General features: G+C 59.2%; 2 protein-coding genes across 4 annotated transcripts; both read right to left on the bottom strand.

Moving 5' to 3' along the window:
- Nucleotides 1-41: 41 nt before the first annotated feature.
- CPSF1 (cleavage and polyadenylation specific factor 1) lies at nt 42-11,296 on the bottom strand. Its single transcript, XM_036281298.1, has 37 exons — nt 11,108-11,296; nt 7,636-7,663; nt 7,405-7,547; nt 7,217-7,297; nt 6,931-7,082; nt 6,707-6,853; nt 6,481-6,620; nt 6,300-6,410; nt 6,113-6,206; nt 5,928-6,015; nt 5,729-5,851; nt 5,597-5,648; nt 5,418-5,512; nt 5,275-5,349; nt 5,126-5,206; nt 4,963-5,052; nt 4,677-4,787; nt 4,456-4,597; nt 4,208-4,386; nt 3,984-4,120; nt 3,739-3,913; nt 3,458-3,664; nt 3,292-3,381; nt 3,069-3,212; nt 2,836-2,988; nt 2,166-2,282; nt 2,005-2,095; nt 1,853-1,937; nt 1,637-1,778; nt 1,404-1,556; nt 1,145-1,321; nt 996-1,062; nt 865-912; nt 623-778; nt 404-533; nt 194-332; nt 42-105 (listed from the first exon to the last, which is right to left on the bottom strand). The coding sequence occupies exons 1-37, from the start codon at nt 11,249-11,251 to the stop codon at nt 58-60; spliced, it is 4,335 nt and encodes a 1,444-aa protein (XP_036137191.1). The 5' UTR covers nt 11,252-11,296; the 3' UTR covers nt 42-57.
- A 2,957-nt stretch (nt 11,297-14,253) lies between these two features.
- Nucleotides 14,254-18,378, bottom strand: SLC39A4 (solute carrier family 39 member 4). 3 transcript variants are annotated; one of them, XM_036281303.1, is made up of 12 exons: nt 18,162-18,378; nt 17,469-17,753; nt 16,746-16,941; nt 16,513-16,655; nt 16,252-16,423; nt 15,753-15,925; nt 15,421-15,579; nt 15,219-15,344; nt 14,999-15,053; nt 14,757-14,909; nt 14,472-14,659; nt 14,254-14,382 (listed from the first exon to the last, which is right to left on the bottom strand). In XM_036281303.1, exons 1-12 carry the CDS (start codon nt 18,351-18,353, stop codon nt 14,254-14,256), a joined length of 1,971 nt encoding a protein of 656 aa, XP_036137196.1. In that variant the 5' UTR covers nt 18,354-18,378. The 3 variants fall into 3 exon arrangements, with proteins under 3 accessions (XP_036137196.1, XP_036137197.1, XP_036137198.1); XM_036281304.1 differs by having other exon boundaries at nt 16,746-16,952; nt 17,480-17,753; XM_036281305.1 differs by lacking the exon at nt 17,469-17,753.
- Nucleotides 18,379-18,595: the final 217 nt, after the last annotated feature.

Raw genomic sequence — 18,595 nt, 5'->3', positions numbered from 1 at the left:
ACCTTTTTTCTGTGTTTTGTACAAAAAGGGGGTGGGGCTGGGGCTGTGTCCAGGGGTCTAGAAGTGGGCAGTGACACGGTCTGTCTCTAACAGGTCGTCCAGTATCTGTGGGGAGAGGGGTAGGTGAGGGGTAGGTGAGGGGTGGGGTGGGGCAGGGTGGGGAGGTGGGGAGGTGGGGAGGTGACTCACTCACAATGTCAGGCGTGGTGCCAATCTTCTTGGCCAGCTCACTGCGCTCCATGGTGCTCAGGTACAGGTAGCGGTTGAGCAGCTCTCCATCCAAGATGTTCCGCACTGCGTTCTGCAGGGTGCGCCGGTCCACGTGCAGCATCCTGGGGAGGAGTGTTAGGTGGTGGGGAGTTGGAACAGACCTGCTGGGAGGTGTGAGGGGGGACATGCTCACCGAAAGGCACGGGGGTTGAGGCCAGCGTGGTGAGGCAGCATGGTGGTCAGCGCATTCTGCAGCATCAGCAGCCGCCGATAGGTCTTCTCCTGCATGGGCAGCAGGAGCCCAATGCCACCATCCAGTGTGGCTGTAGGGGACAGTGTGAGCCAGGCAATTCCAGCACCACCTGCCCCACCCTGTACCACTGCCTTGTATCCCCTCCCCACAGGCACTCACCAAACCAGGTGATGTGTTTGTTCTCCCACACCACTGACTTCTTACTGGGCCCCTCGGCAGCACCTCGGCAGGGGGTCCTCCAGAAGGTATTCACGTGGGCGCCCACGTGGAAGTCTGCCCGACGCAGCAGGCGCATGCCGCCAAAGCTCTCCTTGGCTGGGCCAGAGGGACCCCAGGTCATGCCCACCCAGCCTCTGCCCAGCACCCAGCCCCCAGCCCAGGGGTCAGGGAGTACTGCTCACCCTCCGGCAGGTACATGTACACCATCAGGTTGCGATCACGGTCAGATACTGGGAACAGAGCCCAGAGTCAGCCCTGGCCACCTCCAGAGTCTTAGGAACCCCAGGCTCTGGGCCCCGGGCCCCGCACTCACCCAGGAAGCCCAGCTGGGCGTTATCCACCATGAAGTCCACACTGTACACTTCCAGGGGCTTGGCATCCTTGGGGGAGTGGGGGAGGTCAGGATCTGCCCTGGGGACATGGACCCCCCCCCCCAGCACAGGGTACCAGCCCCATGGGTACCCGGGAAACGAGGCTCAGTGTCTTGCTGTCCTCCTGGTAGCGCAGCAGCGAGATGCTCTTCATGACGTCTGCAGCCAGGATGAAGTTCTTGACGCTGATCATCTGGTGGATGTACAGCTGGGTGTCGATGAAGGCCATGCCCGTCAGCTCGCTGGCACGTAGGCTCCACAGGAAGATCTGTGGATGGGCTGGTGGCAGCCAGTGGCTCACAGGTGGGTGGGCCATGGCTTGGGATGGGCCGGATGGGGCAGGGACCCACCTTCTGGCCAATGGCTGATACCAAGTGGCCATTGCAGTGGCATAAGGCAGTCACGGGTCCCTTCTGCTCCTTTTCATACAAGACCTTGAACTTGTTCTTGGTCAGGGGCTGGCCGGGCTCAGGCACCACCTCAATCACATCCATGATCAGGATCTGCATGCAGGAAGGGTGGTGGGTGCTGTGCAGGGAGCACATGGGCTGCCAGCACATGTCCCTGCCCACTGGCTCCTTACCCGCCCGCGGCAGGTGACCTCCTCCCCCTGCATGAGGCAGGTCCCAGCAGCCACGTAGCCTTTGAGGCCTGACACGGTCTCCTCGCTGCGCAGCGACACCGTCTTCATGCATGTCACGTGCTCCCATTCCTCCAGCTCAATCCTGGAGGAGGCGGTGTCAGGACGTAACCCTGCCATCTGCCTACCCACCCCACCCCCCACCTGGCCCAGCCTCACCTGGCATTGGGGATGGCCTCCCAGCTGACTGGGGAGATGAGCTGGATGGAGAAGGCCTCCTGCTGGGGGTGGATGTACCGGTCATCTGCAGAGACAGAGTGCTGATCAGGGAGAAGTAGCCCAAGAACACGCCCAGTTCGAGTGTCTCCTACCTCTCTCAATGGTCTCAAACTCCTTCTCCTCGCCTGTCATACGTGGGATACGGGTACATGGTGTGTTGGTGCTGGTGGCTACGGCATACACCTGGGGAAGTGGAGGGTGTCACACACAAGACCAGGCCCAGAAGGTCTCTGGCCTTAGGGGGGGTTCAGACCTTGGACTCCACATGGTAGGCCACGTAGTGCGCTGTGCAGCGCAGTGGGATCTTCCTGACAGGCCATGGGGCATCGTAGGATAGGTAGGCAGGCAGGACACTGATCCTCAGCTCGCCCTGGGAAATTATGGGGGTTAGTGAGGCCAGGTACCTGCTGAGAGCAACACAGGCGTACCCAGGCCCTGAGGGCTCCCTGGGATCAGCCCTGAGCTCTGCTGGAGCATGGTGAGCAAGCAGCTGTGGCTTGCTGTCTGTCCCTCCTCTCAGGCTCACCCAGGGTTGGGATGTTGGCCACAGCTGATGTCTGGGCCAGGACCAGAGAGCACTGGAGGCAGAGGGTGGCCCACACAGGCCTTGCCAGGGTAGCCCCTCCCTCACCCACAGTCCTGGGTGCATGAGCACCGTCATCACTGAGTTCCTGGGTGACAGATGAGGAAAGTGAGGCTCAGAGAGGGTGAGCACCTCAACGAGAGCAGTAGCAGTGACTGGACCCTGGCTGCCCAAGCAGGTCCCTCAACCCATCGTCCAAAGCTTCTAATCATTAAGCCCAGATTTCACCTCCTTGGTCATGGTTCATACCACCCTCCAACCCAAGTCACCAAGGGCCTCGTTTCCAGGACCCAGGACCCACTCCTGCTCCTGCCCCAGGTAGTTCGTACCAGGCACCTACTTGTCTGTTGAAGTACAGGAAGCCACGGGGACAGTTGACGTTGTGGAATGGGGCGAAGGAATCAATGGGGCCATCGATGCCCATGGGGTGCAGTCGCAGGGCCCCCCGGCCAGTCACCAGGAGCCAGTGGGGCGAGGGGCCACAGATGAAAACCTGGGGGTGGCACCATGAGGGGGCTGTTGCAGTGAAGTCCCCACCGCTCCAGCCCAGCTCCCACAAAGCCACCTGCCTACCCCTGAGTAGCCGTAAATGTCCTCGAAGTAGCGAAACCGTGCCACACGCCCGCGGGCTCCGGCCCCCTCCTCAGTGCCACCACCGTCTGCCTTCTTCTTCGAGGGCTTAGGCTTCTTCTCACGGAAGTTGATGTTATGAGGGACCTGGGGTGGTGGTATTGTGAGCCCCAGGTCCCCATCCCCATCCCCATCCCTCACAACGCCCCCCTCACCACCACCGCACCTTCTTGAAGCGAACTTTGAGGTTTCCCTGGCCAAGCTGCGAGTCGTGGGCAAAGGCCTCATAGATGAGCAGCTCTTGGTCCACATGTACCTGGAGATGGTGTCAGGTCGTCAAGGGGCCTGGATGGTACAGGTACGGGGGCAGGTGGGCACTGGCCTATGCTTACCAGCAGGTAGGGCCTGCTCTGGCGGCTCCCGAGCGCTACCAGCAACACCTCCTTGACGAGGGGCAGCTCCCCCTGGCGTGTGGCCTCCTCCTTGCGGGCTTCACCCTGCGTGGTGGGCTGACCAAAAGAGCTGTCCACCAGGACACGCTGCCCTACTGGGAAGTTCTTCACCAGGAACACCAGCCGCCAGTCAGGGAGCTGGTAAATCTGTGAGGGGAGTGGTGGTTAGCTGAGGCAAGGGCAGACAGTCGGCAGCTGTGTGGGCACAGAGCACCACCCACCTCCATGGTTCCATTCTCCCGCACCAGCAGGCACCAATGGGTGGGCTCAGCCCGGAAGGGGGTGGGGTCTCGATCAGCAGGGGGTTGGCTGCTCCTGCGGGCCTCCTCCTTGCTGGGGCTGAAGAGGGAGCCTGAGTCCCCGTATAACATCTCCTCCTCGTCATCCACTGTGGGGCTAGGGAGCACACATGTCATGGGTGGCTCACCTCAGGCGCCCAGTCCCTGCACCCAGGCTCTCCACGCACCTGGTCTCTGAGCCCTGGCCTTCCGCCTCTGAGCCACTTCGGCCCCCAAGCTCATCGCGGGCCCCGCCCAGGCGGCTCTCAGTGGTGAACATGCCACTGACATCTCGGTACACACACATCGCGATCACCTTGGACTGCTGTGGGGGACAAGTGGGCTCTGGTGAGGGGACTGGGAGGCAGCAGTCAGGGAGACAGTGGGCTCAGAGGGTAGAGGAGAGGCCTACATGGTGCAGTGGGGGCTTGTGTAGCGCCAGGCGGTGGTGGCGGCCCCCATAGGAGTCGCTCTTGAGCAGGAACATGGTGACATGGCCTTCAGCGCTCATGATGACCACGTAGGGGTCAGCCACGGCACACTGCACGATGGGGGAACCCAGGTCCACGGGGATGAAGTGCAGCTGGTTCACTGTGGACAGGGTAGTCAGCACATGCTGTCCCACAACTGCCCCTGCCCCTGCCCACCCACTTGGCCTACCTCCTTCCAGCAGGCGGATGCCCAGCGGTGACACTTGCACGATGTAGCGATTGTCTCCGATGTTCCCGGCAAAGACTGTGGGGCCCTGTGTGGCAAAGCCACTGGTGTCCAGCTCCATGATCTCCTGCCCAGTCTGCAGGATCTGTGGGCGAGGGTGGTGAGGCACACCCCTTACCAGCAGGGTCCCCACCCCAAGCACGCCTCTCGCCAGGGCCCCTCACCATGGTGGAGTCCTCCCGGCTCAGGATCAGGAACCCGTGTCTCCGCCCGTCATCCTCTGTTTCAGGAGTGCTGGGCTCCTGCTCCGCACCCTCGCCCTTGGGTGCCTCCTCCTGTGATACGAGGGCAGAAAGAGCACAAATCCCAACACTCAGCCCAGGGTGTTTGGAGAGGAAACAGACCCCACAGCTGAGCATGTCTCTGCCCCACTGCCCCCAGGCCTCACACAGACTGCAGCACCTGGTAATTGCCCCCTCAGGGCTTTCTTGCAGCCTGGGGTGCACATACCTGCTCCTTGCGCACTGGGGCAACCACTGTCCACATGTCATAACAGCCAGGAAGTTCAAAGGTCGTCACCACCTGGGGCCGGATGCTCTTCTGGAAGGGCAATGCGATGTGACTGTCCACCCAGGTCCCCAGGAGGCACCACCCTCGCCTGCCCCCAACACACCTGCAACACGGACAGAGCTCCGTTCTTGCCATAGCCAGAGCACATCACGATCTCCAGGTCCGGCTCGGGGCTGTTCTGAAACTGCAGGGGCCGAGGTGAGGACACGGCCCCCATGCAAACCACCCCCACCCGCCTTCCCAACCTGGTACCTCTTCGGACAGGAAGGCGGGCTCGCCCATGGCAGCATTGGCACAGGGTCCAATGTTGAGGATGCTGTCACACACCTGAGGGCACAGCAATGGTCAGGCGGGTGGGCCAGCCAGGGTGGGGCCCCTCCTAAGCACAACCTCACCTCAAAGGAGTAAGTAGCCAGTTGTGTGCCCGACTGGGCCTCGCTGCCATACACCTCAATCTCGTCCACCTCATCCTGCGGCACCGACTGGCCACCTGCAGCACATGGGGAGCCCTCTGAGCCGCCCTGGTCACCTGGCCAAGCACCCCTCTTGCCCCCGCGCAGTCCATGATCCTCACCTGACCAGCTCACTGTGGAGTCCACTCGCTTCTTCTTTGACAAAGGCTCTTCCTGTAGGCAGGAGGGCAGTGAGCAGCCCTGGAGATACCCTGTATGGGGCAGTGTCCCCACGGACAGCCCCAGGCACCTACCTTGTCAGCAGCCTCGCGGACAGTGCTGGCCGGGGCCTCCTGCAGCTTCTCTGTGTACTTGAGAAGGAGAGAGTTGCCTAGGCGAGAGCCAAGGAACAGGTACCCGGGCTCCATGGTGACCATCTGAGGGAGGGAGGATGGGTGGTGAGTGGGTGCTGGACCCAGACCCAGACCCAAGCACACCCCAGCCCCAACTCACGCTGCCGGTGAGCACACTGGCGGCGGCCTTGTCGAAGTGGAAGGCACGAACACTGCGCATCCCGTCAGTGATGAGGGTCAGCACGTAGCTGCGGGAGGGGTGATGAGCTGGGGCAGGGCTCCCGGGACAGGAGGTGGGGGAGAGGAGGATACCGAGGGGCACAGCTCACTGAAGTGGGGACTCACATCTCTCCGCCCTTCAGGGAGATGACCATCTTATCGTAAGAGATGAATGCCGCCTGGGCACAGTCCAGGGTGATCCGCACACCCTCCTGGGTGCCTGATGGGGTGGGGGAGGGGCATCAGGTGGACCCAGCAGCCTCTCCCCACCCCTGCTCCAAATCTACCCTGAGCCCTGCCCACCCACACTCACGCAGAGGGAAGGCAGTGGTGCCTGAGGTGAGGCTGTTGAGGGCCACACCATACGGGGGGACACTCTGGTTCAGGTACAGCAGCGAGTTGACAGCAAAGACCACCACCCCACCTGGAGGAAGACATTCTGGTGGGCAGGGCTCAGGGAGCTCCATACCACCCCCATCCCACAAGACCCTCACCTATGGGCTTGGGCACAGCGAGGGCCTGGGTACAGTCGAAGGGCAGGCTGGTGAGGGACCAGATGACGGGATGGACCTTCTGCGTGATGTTCAGTGAAATGGCCACGATGGAGCACGTGTCCTGCCGCACAGCCACCCGCCTGGGGCCGCAGCAAGTGGGTCAGCCAGGGGGTCCCCACTACCACGCTCCCCTTCCCCGAGAAGGCTGACAGCAGAGGGGCCTCACCCAGGCCAAGTCTGGTTGGGCTCAAACAAGATGAGCAGGGTGGGCTCGTAGTAGCCGTGCAGGAACTGCAGGTCGACAATGTTGAGAAGCTTCTCATCCAGGGCCCGGACATCAATGATATAGCTCGGCAGGAAGCTGGACCTCTGCCTAGGAGCCGAGGGCTTCAGTGGGCAGAGGGCAGAGGGTGGGTGGGGCTCAGGCACCCTTGCCTTGCCCACACTCACCCCTCGCCCATGAGCCCCTCGTGCTCCTCGGCCAGGCTCTCCCTCCGGAAGGGCAGGACCACCAGCCGTGTGCCGTAGATGAGCATGGCCGCACAGCGCCCGTCGGGGTCCACACGCACCCTTGGCGTGTGCACGTTCTGCACGAAACCGTCCTGGGGTGGAGAGCCAGCAGGCAGGCCACATCAAGTGGGAGACCGCAAGAGAAGTGGGGGGGGGGGGGGGGCGAGGGCTGGGGTAGAAGAGAAGGAGAGGGGCAGGACAGGGTGGGGGTACAGCCTGGCCCTACCCGCAGCTCCGGCTCCTCAAAGTAGTGCAGAGACAGCGTCTTCAGGTCATGGGTGCCCGGGTCGTACTCCACCACTGACAGCTGGGGGCAGCAGGTCAGAACCATGGCCTGCCAACTGCAGCCCTGCCCAGCCTGGCCACCCACGAACTGCCACTGTGCTCAGGACCCCCACCAAGCCCACTGCCCACCTTGGCGTCTTTGAAGCTCAGCAGCAGGGCATCCCGCTTGGCGCCCGCCAGCTGCACGCTGGCCATGGACATGACGTTCCCAAAGAAAGAGAAGGAAGCCACCAGTTCCAGCTTTTCCCGGTGTTCCCTGTGGGCCTTCCCCTCTGGGGGAGAGGTGTGGGTACAAGTCAGGTTCCCTCACCCAGCCGCTCACCCTCAGGCATGTGGCAGGACAGCCACCTGTGTGCTCACCTGTGCTCCTGTCATTCTTCGCTGGTGCCTGGAGGAAGGAGAGGGGAGTGCAATGAAGAGATCACCGCTACCACCGGTGGCCCCACCTCATGAAAGGACAATGGGAAAGACCAGCCAGGGCTGCCTTGCCATCAGCAGCCCTGACTGAACCCTCAGAAGTGTGGGGAGCATGAGACCAGGCTTCTGAAGATAACCATGCATACCCCCAGACCAACATGCACAAAGTCATGCTCACTTGGGTCCCCAATCTGGCCACAAACTTCTCCCGAGGAGGCTACCCCAAGCAGGGACCACCCAGGGTCAGAGATTGGGCAACCGCTCTATGCACCCAAACCTACCTGACTCTACCCTGCGGTCCAGAGAGACCCGGGTTCGGTTCCCGCTAAGGGCATGTACCTCAGTTGCAATTTGTCCCTGGCCCTGGTTGGGTCATGTGGGTGGCAGCCACTTGATGTGTCCCTTTCACATCGATGTTTCTCTCTCTCTCTCTCTCTCTCTCCCCCTCCCACTCTATCTGAACAAAAAATGGAATAATGTCCTCGGCTGAGGATAAAAAAAAAAAAAAGGATCAGAGAAAAAAAAGAGACATTTCATGACTAAAATGTCAGTTCAAAAGTAAAAACTACTGCCCAGCCGGTGTGGTTCAATGGACTGACCATTGTCCCATGGACTGAAAGGTCCCAGTTTGATTCCCAGTCAGGGCACATGCCCGGGTTGCAGGCTCAATCCCCAGTATGGGGCAGCCGATTGATGTTTCTCTCTCTTCCTCTAAAAAAAATCAATAACATCCCTGGACAGTTTTGCTCAGGTTATAGCATTGGTCTGTGGACCAATGAGTCGTGAGTTCCGTTCTGGTCAAGAACATGTACCTCATTTGCAGTTCGTCCCAGGCCCTGGTCGGGGTCATGTGGGAAGCAATCAGTAGATGTCTCTCTCACATTGATGTTTCTCTTTCTCTCCTTCCCTTACCCTCCCTCCTACTCTATCTGATGATAAACAGAAAAATATCCTCGGGTGAGGATTTAAAAAAAATAATAATAATAATCAGTAACAAAAACCATATTAAAAAATACAAACCACTGCCCTGGCCAGTATGACTCAGCGATTAGAGCGTTGGCCTGCAGACTAGAGAGACCTGAGTTCGGTTCTCGCTAAGGGCACGTACCTCAGTTGCAGTTTGTCCCTGGCCCTGGTTGGGGTCGTGTGAGTGGCAGTCAGTCAATGCGTCCCTTTCACATCAACGTTTCTCTCTCTCTCTTCCTCCCTCTCTCCCTCCCACTCTATCTGAAGATAAATGCAAAAATGTCCTCAGGTGAGAATAAAAATAAGTAAATAAATAATAATTAAAAACTACTAAAAAAAGCATACTACTATTCTAAGTGTCTTATATATACCTAATAACATAGATTTAAATACAGGCACACACACATACAAAATTCTTGATAATCCTCTCAGGCAAGTGTACCATCTTTTTTTTTTTTTTTATCCTCAATGGAGGACATTTTTCCATTTTTGTTCAGATGGAGTGGGAGGGAGAGAGAGAGAAACATTGACATGAAAGGGACACATCGAGTGGCTGCCTCCCGCACGACCCCAACCAGAGCCGGGGGCAAACCGCACCTGAGGCACATGCCCTCAGCTAGAATCAAACCCGCGACTCATTGGTCTGCAGGCCAACGCTCTAACCACAGAGCAAAACCGGCCAGGGCACCATCTTCATCTTTAAAATTACCTTGGGTATTCTTTTTTTTTTTTTTGAGGCAAAGAACATTACACTTATGAATTAATTTGGGAACAGCTGACATCTCTACAATGAGACTTCCCATTCATAACCATCATATTCGTTCTATCTACTTAGGGCTTTTGTTAATTTCAATAAAGTGCTATATAGATTTTACTCCCAAAGGTCATAAAAGCCTTTTTTGCTGCTAGCTATCACATTATACCTGCCCCCCACTGTGTACTTGCCCCTGGCCCCCAACTCAGCTTCTTCATCCTCTGCCCAACTTCACAGAGCAGAGTCCCCATAGGCCAGGCTATGCCCTGTCCAAACTCCTGACCCACCCACAGATATGTGTGACCATGGGAAGAGGTTGTTTGAAGCTCCAGGACAGTGTGTTCCAGAGCCATGACTAAACCCTCTCACCACTCAAGGACACCTGCCCAGCTCTCCCTCTGCATCTCTTCCTGCCGCATACTTTATTCTTTGGTGTGAGAGTTGGCAGACTTTCCTGGAAAGTGCCATAGAGCAAATACTTGACTTAGGCTTTGCAGTCACATCTAGTCTGTTGAGGATTCTTCTTTGGAAATTTTTTTTTAATCCCCACCTGAGGGTATTTTTCCATATAGAGTGGGAGGGGGGAGAGAGAAACATCAATGGAAGAGAGAAACATCGATGTGAGAGACACATCGACTAGCTGCCTCCCACAGGACCCCAACCAGGGCCAGGGAATAAACCACAACCAAGATACGTGCCCTTGACCGTAATCAAGCCCACGACTCTTTGGTCCGTGGGCCAACACTCTAAGCACTGAGCAAAACTGGCCAGGGCACTTTGGAATTTTTTTACAACTCTTTTTAAGGATGTAAAAAGCTTCCTTAGGGCCCCATGAGCTGTGGCCCACAAACACAGTGCCCATGGCTCATTCTCTTTGTGCACAACTGTGCTCTCTTTCATCTTTGAAAAGAACTTTTTCCCTGCCAGTTACTACTCCATCCCTTCCTTCCTTGTGCACAAATCTCCTTCAGAGAGCTGTCCATGCTTGCCTGACCAACTCTCCCCTTCTACTCTCCATCCCAGTCCAACTTTGTATGCTCTCCCCACCCAACTGCTGGGTCCTCTGCAGGGGGTGTTCCTACTGCCTGGAGCACCCTTCACTAAGTTTTACTCCCCTTCAAGAACAGGTAAGAAGCCGCCTCTTGCAAGAAGCCTTCCTGGACCAACACTCACCCTCCAGCAACCAAAGCATCCCTCAATTTCTTCTACTGATGAGTCTCTTGCACTTCGCTGAAACTGCTGCCAACAGTCTAACCACCCTAAATCCAGCCTGTTCCCCTTGCCAGAACACTCTTCCCTGACAAACTCCTACTCCGCTGGAAACACACGGCCTCCTTCATTACCTGTTTCTTCCAGGACACTTGCTGTCATCTACAAGTGTGCTCACAAGAGCGTCTTTATTTAGGGGAGGTTCCCCGACCCCGTTTTTTCAGGTTCTGTTCACCAGGGTATCCCTCCCTACCACCTAGCCCACAGCAGGTGTTCAAATACTTGAATTTGACGGAAAAACAAAAGAGCAGATACGATGCACACGGGCAAGGCGCATGCCCACAGCGGCACGGCGGCCAGGGGCAGGGTCACGTGGCAGCTACGCGCTCCCGCGCTGCAGACCGACGTGCTTCTCCACCGGCACCTGAGCAACCGCGCCCGCGAGCGACGGGAGCGGAGGCGGGAGCCGGCGCAGCGCAGCCCTACCTCGGCGTCGCGGTTCAGGCGGTACACGTAGAGCTGCGAGGTCCCGGCCACCACGAGGTTGCGCTCGCTGTTGTTGAAGAAGTTGCAGTACATGGAGAACTCGAGGCCGGTGGGCGGGTGCGCCTGCTTGTACACGGCGTACATGGCGCCGAGTCCCGGCTGCGCGGGCGCGAAGGCGACAGTGAGCGGGCCGCCCGCGACCGCCGCTCACCTGGCAGTTGGAGCCGGCTCGCGGGGGACCGGGACGGCAGTGAACACGGTCCGGCGCCGCCCGGAAGCTGGGCGCGGAGGTTCCGGGCTCCTGCGCCTGCGCAGTGCCGCCCTGGTGGAGCGGCCGCGGGGGGATGATAGCGGCTGCTGGTGGCCGAGGGTAGCGGCAGATCTAGCGGCCCCGCTGCGGGTTCCGCGTCTACAGCTCCGAGGTTCCGAGCTCGCCCGAATTCCCGGGCCACACTGAGGGGCAACGCGGCGACGGGGTGGAAGCGGGACGGGGGTGCGACGACTCAGCGGGCTGGGTCCCCTGTCTGACCCAGATGGGGTTGGTGTGCAGGCTCCCTCGCAGGAAGATGCGGGTCTCCTCCTCCAAGCCCCCGTGCGTGGCCTGGGTGAGCGAGGCGAGCCTCGTAGTGTGGCCCCGGGAGGGAAGGGGCGAAGGGCAAGCGCCGCCGGTGTGCAGGAAGCCCCTCCAGCCCCGAGCTAGGAAAGCTTTCCTGGACACAACCGGTGTCCCGTCTGTGCTGTGTTCCCTCCGCAGGCCAACCCCACCACCATCGCCGCAGAGCCCGGCGCTGAAGGCGCACAGTCCCTGGCACTGGGGCCGCGTGTTTGCCAGTCCTCCCCCGCCCCCACGCACACTTCTGTCCTGCTGTATGTGAGCCCCCCCACCCCCACCCCCGCGCAGCGATTTTATCTTGCTCCACCCCTAGGCCTGGCACAATTGCCCACTGCGAGGACCTCGCACAGCTAAACAGACCTCTCCTCCCTTGATAGGGAGTCACCCCAGATACACTGTGAGAGGCCTGGGCCTTAGGAACGGAATAATAAGAAATAGAAAAGCCCAGAGGTGTGGTTCAGTGGTTGAGCCTCTACCCAGGCACCAAGATGTCGCTGGTTCAATTCCTGATCAGGGCACATGCGCAAGTTGTGGGCCAAAACCCCAGTGGGGGGCGTGCAGGAGGCAGCCCATCCATGTTTTCTCTCATGGAAGTTTTTTTTTTTTAATTTATTTTTGTTACAGATGTTTCTCCTTTTTTCCCCATTGATATCCTCCTCCCCATCCCCCCCACCCCGTCCTGGGCTTTGTTGTCAGTGACCATTGGTTATGCCTACATGCATATAAATTCTGTGGTTTATCTCTTCCCTCCTCCCCACCCCCTCTTCTGAGGGTTGTTAGTCTGTACCCTGTTTCCACGTTTCTGGGTCTATCCTCTTCCTCAGACTGTTAAGTTCATTACATTCCACAAATAAGTGAGATCATGTGATATTTGTCTTTCTCTGCTTGGCTTGTTTCACTTCGGATAATACTTTCCAGGTCCTTCCATGCTGTCTCAAAGGATAAGAGATCTTTCTTCCTTACAGCTGCATAGTACTCCATTGTGTATGTGTACCAAAGTTTTTTTTATCCATTTGTCTACTGATGGACACTTGGGCTGTTTCCAGATCTAGCTATTGTAAATAGTGCTGCTATGAACACGGGGGTACATATATTGTTTCTGATTGGTGTTTCAGGCTTCTTTTTTTCAAGCTTTTTTTTCTTTCTTTTTTTTTTTGGTATGTGCCCCTAGCGAGAACTGAAGCGGGACTCTGATCCGCAGGCCGACGCTCCAACTACTGAGCCAAACCGGCCAGGGCTGTTTCAGGCTTCTTAGAGTATATTCCTAGAAGTGGGATCACTGGGTCAAATGGCAATTCAATTTTTAATTTTTTGAGGTAACACCATAGTGTTTTCCATAGTGGCTGTCTCATAGAAGTTTCTCTCTCTCTCCCTCCAATCCCTTCCTCTCTATCTAAGAATTCAATAAAATAGCCCGGCCGGTGTAGCTCAGTGGTTGAGTGTCAACCCATGCACCAAGAGGTCACTGGTTCAATTCCCGGTCAGGGCACATGCCCAGGTTGTGGGCCCAATCCCCAGTGGGGGACATGCAGGAGGTGGCCAATCGATGTTCTCTCTCATCAATGTTTCTATCTTTCTCTCTCCCTCTCTCTCAAAAAATCAATAAAAATTCAAAAAAATACATAAAAGAAAGAAAGAAAGAAAGCAAGCAAGCCTTGGCTGGTTTGGCTCAGCAGTAGTGCAATAGCCTGTGGACCAATGAGTCACGGGTTTGATTCCGGTCAAGGGCATGTACTTCAGTTGCAGTTCGTCCTGGCCCTGGTCCCAGATGTGCAGGACGCAACCAGTCAATGTGTCCCTCTCACGTAGATGTTTCTCTTTCCCTCCCACTGTCTGAAGATAAATAGAAAAATATCCTCGGGTAAGGATTTAAAAAAAAGTATAATCATATTAAAAAAAATGGCATATAAATGTGTATGTGTTGTATGCAAGTCAGCCCACTTGCTCATGTCAGCAACAAGACTCAGTCTGGACCGTGGAGCTCTGCAAAGGGACCCCTTGGGTGCCCAGGCAGGTGTGTGAGCCCTGAACCACATCAAACCCCTTCAAAAGCCGTTAAATCCTGAAGCAAGGACTGTGAGGATGTACTGGAGGAGGCAGCAGAGGCAGAACACTCACTCTCAGCATCCATGCCACATGGACACTCATGGCGCCCACATCACAAGGCACAGTCTGTGCCCACTGGACTGTCAGACTGGCACCTGGCAAGTGCCCTAACAAGTGAATGAGAACTGAGAACTTGTCTGGGAGAGAAGAGAGCCAGAAATACGGGAGGAGCTATGTTGACTCCTCAGAGCCCCTGGCACTTCCCCACTTATCAGCCTTTCTTGGTGGGAGATCCTCATCCTCCCAGAAAGAAGAAGAGGCTGGGCCACAAGGGCAGGAATGTCTTTATTGAAACGGGGTTGCTGGGGTGTGGGGGAGGGAGGTTTTCAAACGCCTGGGGCTCTGCAGGTCCCTGGCTGCAGGTCCAAGGGGCTGAGACAGCACAGGGCCAGGAGCCAGACCCCAGGCCCGAGAGTGGGGGGAGGCGTCAGAGGACGATGCTGTCCTCATACAGAGACAGCAGCAGCAGGATGGTCCAGCCGCCCAGCAGGCCCACGTTGTGCAGCAAGAAGAGGAGCCAGGGCCGCCGGTCCCGCACGCTCAGCATGGCTGGGAGCTGAGAAGGCGGGCCTCGGGTTAGGGTCAGCCGGGCGGTCCCGCTCAGCTCCGCGCCAGGGCAGCCCCCTCCGCGCCCTCCGTCCTGACCATGTCGCAGAGCGCCACGTAGAGGAAGAGCCCGATGGCTACCGCCAGGATCCAGGACTCACTCTCCTCGCCGACGCCCATCGCAAGCGCCACGTAGAGGCCGACAAAGGCCGTGAGCGCCGAGGCCAAGTTCAGCAGCAGCGCCCGGGGAGCCGACAGCCCAGCGTGCAGCAGGGCCGCGAAGTCTCCTGGGGTGGGCTGGTCGGGGTCAGGCCCATCCCGCCCGACAGGCCCCGCCCCCGCCCAGGTAGCGGCTCCCGACAGGCCCCGCCCCGCGCTGCTCACCTAGCTCGTGCGGCACCTCGTGGCAGAACACGGCCAGCGAGGTGGCCAGCCCAGTCTTCCAGGAGGACGCGAAGGCAGCACCCAGGGCCAGCCCGTCAGCGAAGTTGTGCAGGCCGTCGCCCAGCGTGATCATGTAGGGCAGCAGCCTCAGCTCTGCGGGTGCAGCAGGTGTGGGTCGGTGTAGGCCTGGCTGCCACCATTCCCCTGGCCCCCAACCTTTCTGAGGCCTTCCCAGGGCTCACCTGGGCTCAGTCTCCGGGACCCAGGGCTTAGCAGCTGAGGGCTCTCCTCCACCACCTGGGGGGGGGGGTCCATGTGGATGAGCCCCTGGACAGGCGTGGAGGGGCTGGGGCTCCAGATCAGCCTCAGAGGCCAAAGACAAGAGCCCTGGGTTGGGGGCTGGGAGTGTAGGCGCTGGAAGGGCCCTTGTGGAGGGGGCTCTTCATGGGCCGGGAGGCTCACCAGGTCTGCTCGGGAGCTCTCGTGGGGCTGCTTGGACTGCCGGAGTTCCCTGGGCGCTAGCTGCAGAGACATGCCGTGGCTGTGGCCACCGTGGCCAGTGTGGCTGCAGGGCTCATCCTTCTGGTCCTGTGGGGATAACAGTTCAGGGCCTGCTACACCTCCTCCCTATTCACCTACCCGGTCCAATCTCCACAAGCCTGACCTCTGGGTCCAAGGGCAGCAAGAGGTCACAGAGTTTCTCAAACAGGAAGAAGATGTAGAAGCCCCCAAGTGCAACAAGGAGGCGCCAGATGGGCTGTGGGCCATGGTCCTCATCCCCTTCAAGCTCACTGTGTCCACCATGCTGGTGCAGCCCGAGAACCTGAAGGCATAGAGGTCAGGGGGGCTGGGCTGGCTTCCTCAGGGTCTCCCTCCCACAGATGAGGAAAAGAGTTAGGGTTCAAGGAAGGGCCCTAGGGCAGTGGGCCTGGAAGGAGGACCAAGCAGCGGAGGCCCTGGGGTCGGGGAGGGAAGATCCTGGCCAGCAGGGCTGACCTTGGGTGTCAAGTGCAGGAGGGCGTCTCCAGTGAGTGCGCCCACGGCCAAGCCCAGGAACATCTGGATTATGTAGTGGGAGACCGAGCTGCAGCCAGTACAGATGAGAAGCAGGAGGCCGAAAACTGAGCAGAGACAGATGAGCAGCGTGGCCAGGGAGCTGTACAGGTATGCTGGGGGGCAGGGGGAGCAATGAGGACCCAGGTGAGAGCCTCCCTCTCAGCCTTCCCAGGGGAGGGGGTGATCCAGGAGTGAGCAGGAACTCACCAGAGCTGTAGGTGGTTAAGTACTAGCCGGGCCTCTGCTCATGCTGACCCCTGGCCTCAAAGCCCCATCCTTCTTCCTTTCAGGTCCCCCACGTTTCCCTGTGACCCCTGTACTCCACTGTCTTCTCCCCCCAGCCCAGCACCACACCCCCTCGTCCCTGGGCAGCCCCCACTGCCATGTGGCCACACCCCTGGGCATGGGCAAGCAGGCAGGCTAGGGAGACAGCACTCACTCTCTGCCTGGCTGAGCTGGTTCTGGGCACCGTGGCTGGGCCGGGGGCTGCAGGCCCCACTCAGCTGCTGCTGGAGCAGGGCAGGGCTCAGCTGGGCCCAGGCTTCTGGGGTCACCCCAGTCTGCTCGGATAGCCCGTACACAGCCATCACATCCCTGGCACTCAGGCATACCTGGGAGGTGGCAGGACTGAGAATCAGGGACCTGAGCAGGCCTGGGGGACCCCATCTCTCCCCAGAACTGTGGCACCTGGGCTGCTCACTGTGTCCCACACGCTGGAGTTGCTATTGGGGGTGGCAGGGTTGGCCCTCTTTTCCAGATGATGGTGGTGATTGTAGTCACTGTGATCACCATGGGTCCCAGCCACTCGACCGACCCCCAGGCGCTGCATCAAGGCCGCCAGCTCTGGCAGAGAAGACAGAACCAAGTCTGTGTGGGCTCCGGCCCTGCCCTCCCCAGGGGTATGTCTTAATCAGTGGCCTGCCCAGGCCTCACCATCCAGTGTGATGTTGGGAGTGTCATTGTGGTGCTGCTGGAACACGAAGTCCACAAAGTACTGGGGGCTCGGCAGGGTGTGGAAGCAGGACCCATTCCTGACATGGTCCAGCAGAGCAGCCAAAACAGGGCCAGGGCTGCCGGGGACCCCTGCCCTTGCTGCCTCATCCAGCAGCTGCAGCAGGTCCACACAGGCCTGGGGGAAGGCTAGGCCTCAGCTTCACCCCCAGTATGGCCTTCCAGCCTCTAGCACCACCATCACCCCTAGTGCCCCTGGATGCCAGTGACCCCAGGATCTAGCCTGGAGTAGACTGCTCAGAGTACTAACCCCTCCTGCTCTCCTAAGACCTGGGCTGGGCCTCTCCTCTCCCTGGGGCCACAGGCTTCTACTCCCTTGGTTCAGCTAGTCTAGGCTGCCCCTCCCTGGGCATCTCCCTGTGGCCCCAGGAGCTTCACAGCCTTTGTCCCCTGGTGAGGGCCCCTCCAGGGGCTCCCAAAGTTCCTGCCCCCAGTAGGTGGTAAACGTCTATTATAACCCACCCCAGCCAAGCCTACCCTCCTGAGTGTGTCCCCAGATTCCCCCAAGTGCCCAGCAAGCTTGGTGGACCATTCTACCCAATACAGCCAGGCCCAACCCCCTGAGTGGATCCCCTCCCTTTGGCCCCCCTTGGGTCCTCCTTGGTCCTCCTCACCCACCCCTGGACAGCCTGCCTGGGCCCTCACCTCCTCTGTACTGGGCAGGCCGGTGGTCTGGATCTGAATCCTCCTCAGCAGCCTGCTTAGGCCTGAGGTCAAGGCCCCGGGGCCCTCCAGCAGGGCCAGAAGGCGGTCAGCTTGGGAGGCCCAGCGGCCAGCCCGGATGTCCTGACATGTGCCTTCAGGATCGCTGAGGTAGAGGGCAGCAGCTGCACTGAGGCGGGCGATGTGTGTGGGCTCCAGGACGGGACCTGGGGTCAGCCCTGGCTCCTCAGGCCTGCCTAGGGCCAGGAGGTCTTCCACAGACAGGCACTGTGGGCAGAGACAGGTGAGCAGGGGCCAGGCACCTGGTCCCCAGCAGCTGCTTCCCCGCAGGGCCACACCTCTCCATCAGCGGCTCCCACACACTCCCCTCAATTACAGGGGTGCACACACACAGGGGTCCCAGGCCGTGTTCCCCCTTCCAGGTGGTTTCTTCCTGGAACTGCTGCCAGGGGGCTGCTGAGAGGTGACCCTGGAATCCCAGAGCTTCAGAGTCCCCATCATGACCCCCAGCCCAGAGAGGATAGGGTGAGCTTGGAGCGGCAGGCAGAGCCATGGCGCCAGGCCTCTTGGCCTCTGCCCGCCTCCTGGAGTTTGCCCAGGTCTTTTGCTGCCAGCCCTTGGGGTGGAGCAGACAGGGCTGGGTCTGATGGGGGATTTGCCGGGTGGGGCACTTACCTTTCCACACGGCCCTGAAGTGCAGTGCACACGGGCCGCCAGTGTATTTAACAGGCTGCCCAGAGCCACGCGGTCCAGAGCACCTTGCCCCGAAGACAGCGAAGTCAGCAGGCGAGCAGGCTGGGCTGCTGTCCCGGTCACCACCAGCACAGTCAGCAGCAGCCCCAGCTGATGCCCGGCCGAGACCACCATGCCGAGGCCACAGAGGATCAGTGCTCCGGAGAGGGCGGCACCCTGGGGCAGGCTGCGGTTCGAGAGGGCTGCCTGGGGCCAGACTGGGGCTAGGCACCAGAGCTCTCCCAGGTATTTCCTGCAGGGCTCTGTGATTGGCTGTCAGCGGAGTCGCAGGTTAACCATTCCAGGGGCAGGTCCTCCCCAAAACACTGAGCCACTGCCTGTGGGGGAGAGCTCCCTGGGGCCAGTTTCTCGGGCTC

Source organism: Molossus molossus, unplaced genomic scaffold (assembly GCF_014108415.1).
Source record: "Molossus molossus isolate mMolMol1 unplaced genomic scaffold, mMolMol1.p scaffold_m16_p_33, whole genome shotgun sequence".
Classification (NCBI taxonomy): domain Eukaryota; kingdom Metazoa; phylum Chordata; class Mammalia; order Chiroptera; family Molossidae; genus Molossus; species Molossus molossus.
This window is presented reverse-complemented; position numbering and strand designations above follow the sequence as displayed.

Excerpts from the sequence above, each read along its gene's own strand:
- CPSF1 (XM_036281298.1), bottom strand. The coding sequence starts at position 11,251 with ATGTACGCCGTGTACAAGCAGGCGCACCCGCCCACCGGCCTCGAGTTC. Across the intron at positions 5,513-5,596 it reads CTCCACAGTGAGCTGGTCAG|GTGGCCAGTCGGTGCCGCAG; the intron begins GTGAGGATCATG and ends CATGTGCTGCAG. Across the intron at positions 1,557-1,636 it reads AGGTCACCTGCCGCGGGCGG|ATCCTGATCATGGATGTGAT; the intron begins GTAAGGAGCCAG and ends TCCTGCATGCAG.
- SLC39A4 (XM_036281303.1), bottom strand. The coding sequence starts at position 18,353 with ATGGTGGTCTCGGCCGGGCATCAGCTGGGGCTGCTGCTGACTGTGCTG. Across the intron at positions 15,345-15,420 it reads TGCTGCCCTTGGACCCAGAG|GACCAGAAGGATGAGCCCTG; the intron begins GTCAGGCTTGTG and ends TTATCCCCACAG. Across the intron at positions 15,054-15,218 it reads AGAGCTCCCGAGCAGACCTG|GTGGTGGAGGAGAGCCCTCA; the intron begins GTGAGCCTCCCG and ends CCCCCCCCCCAG.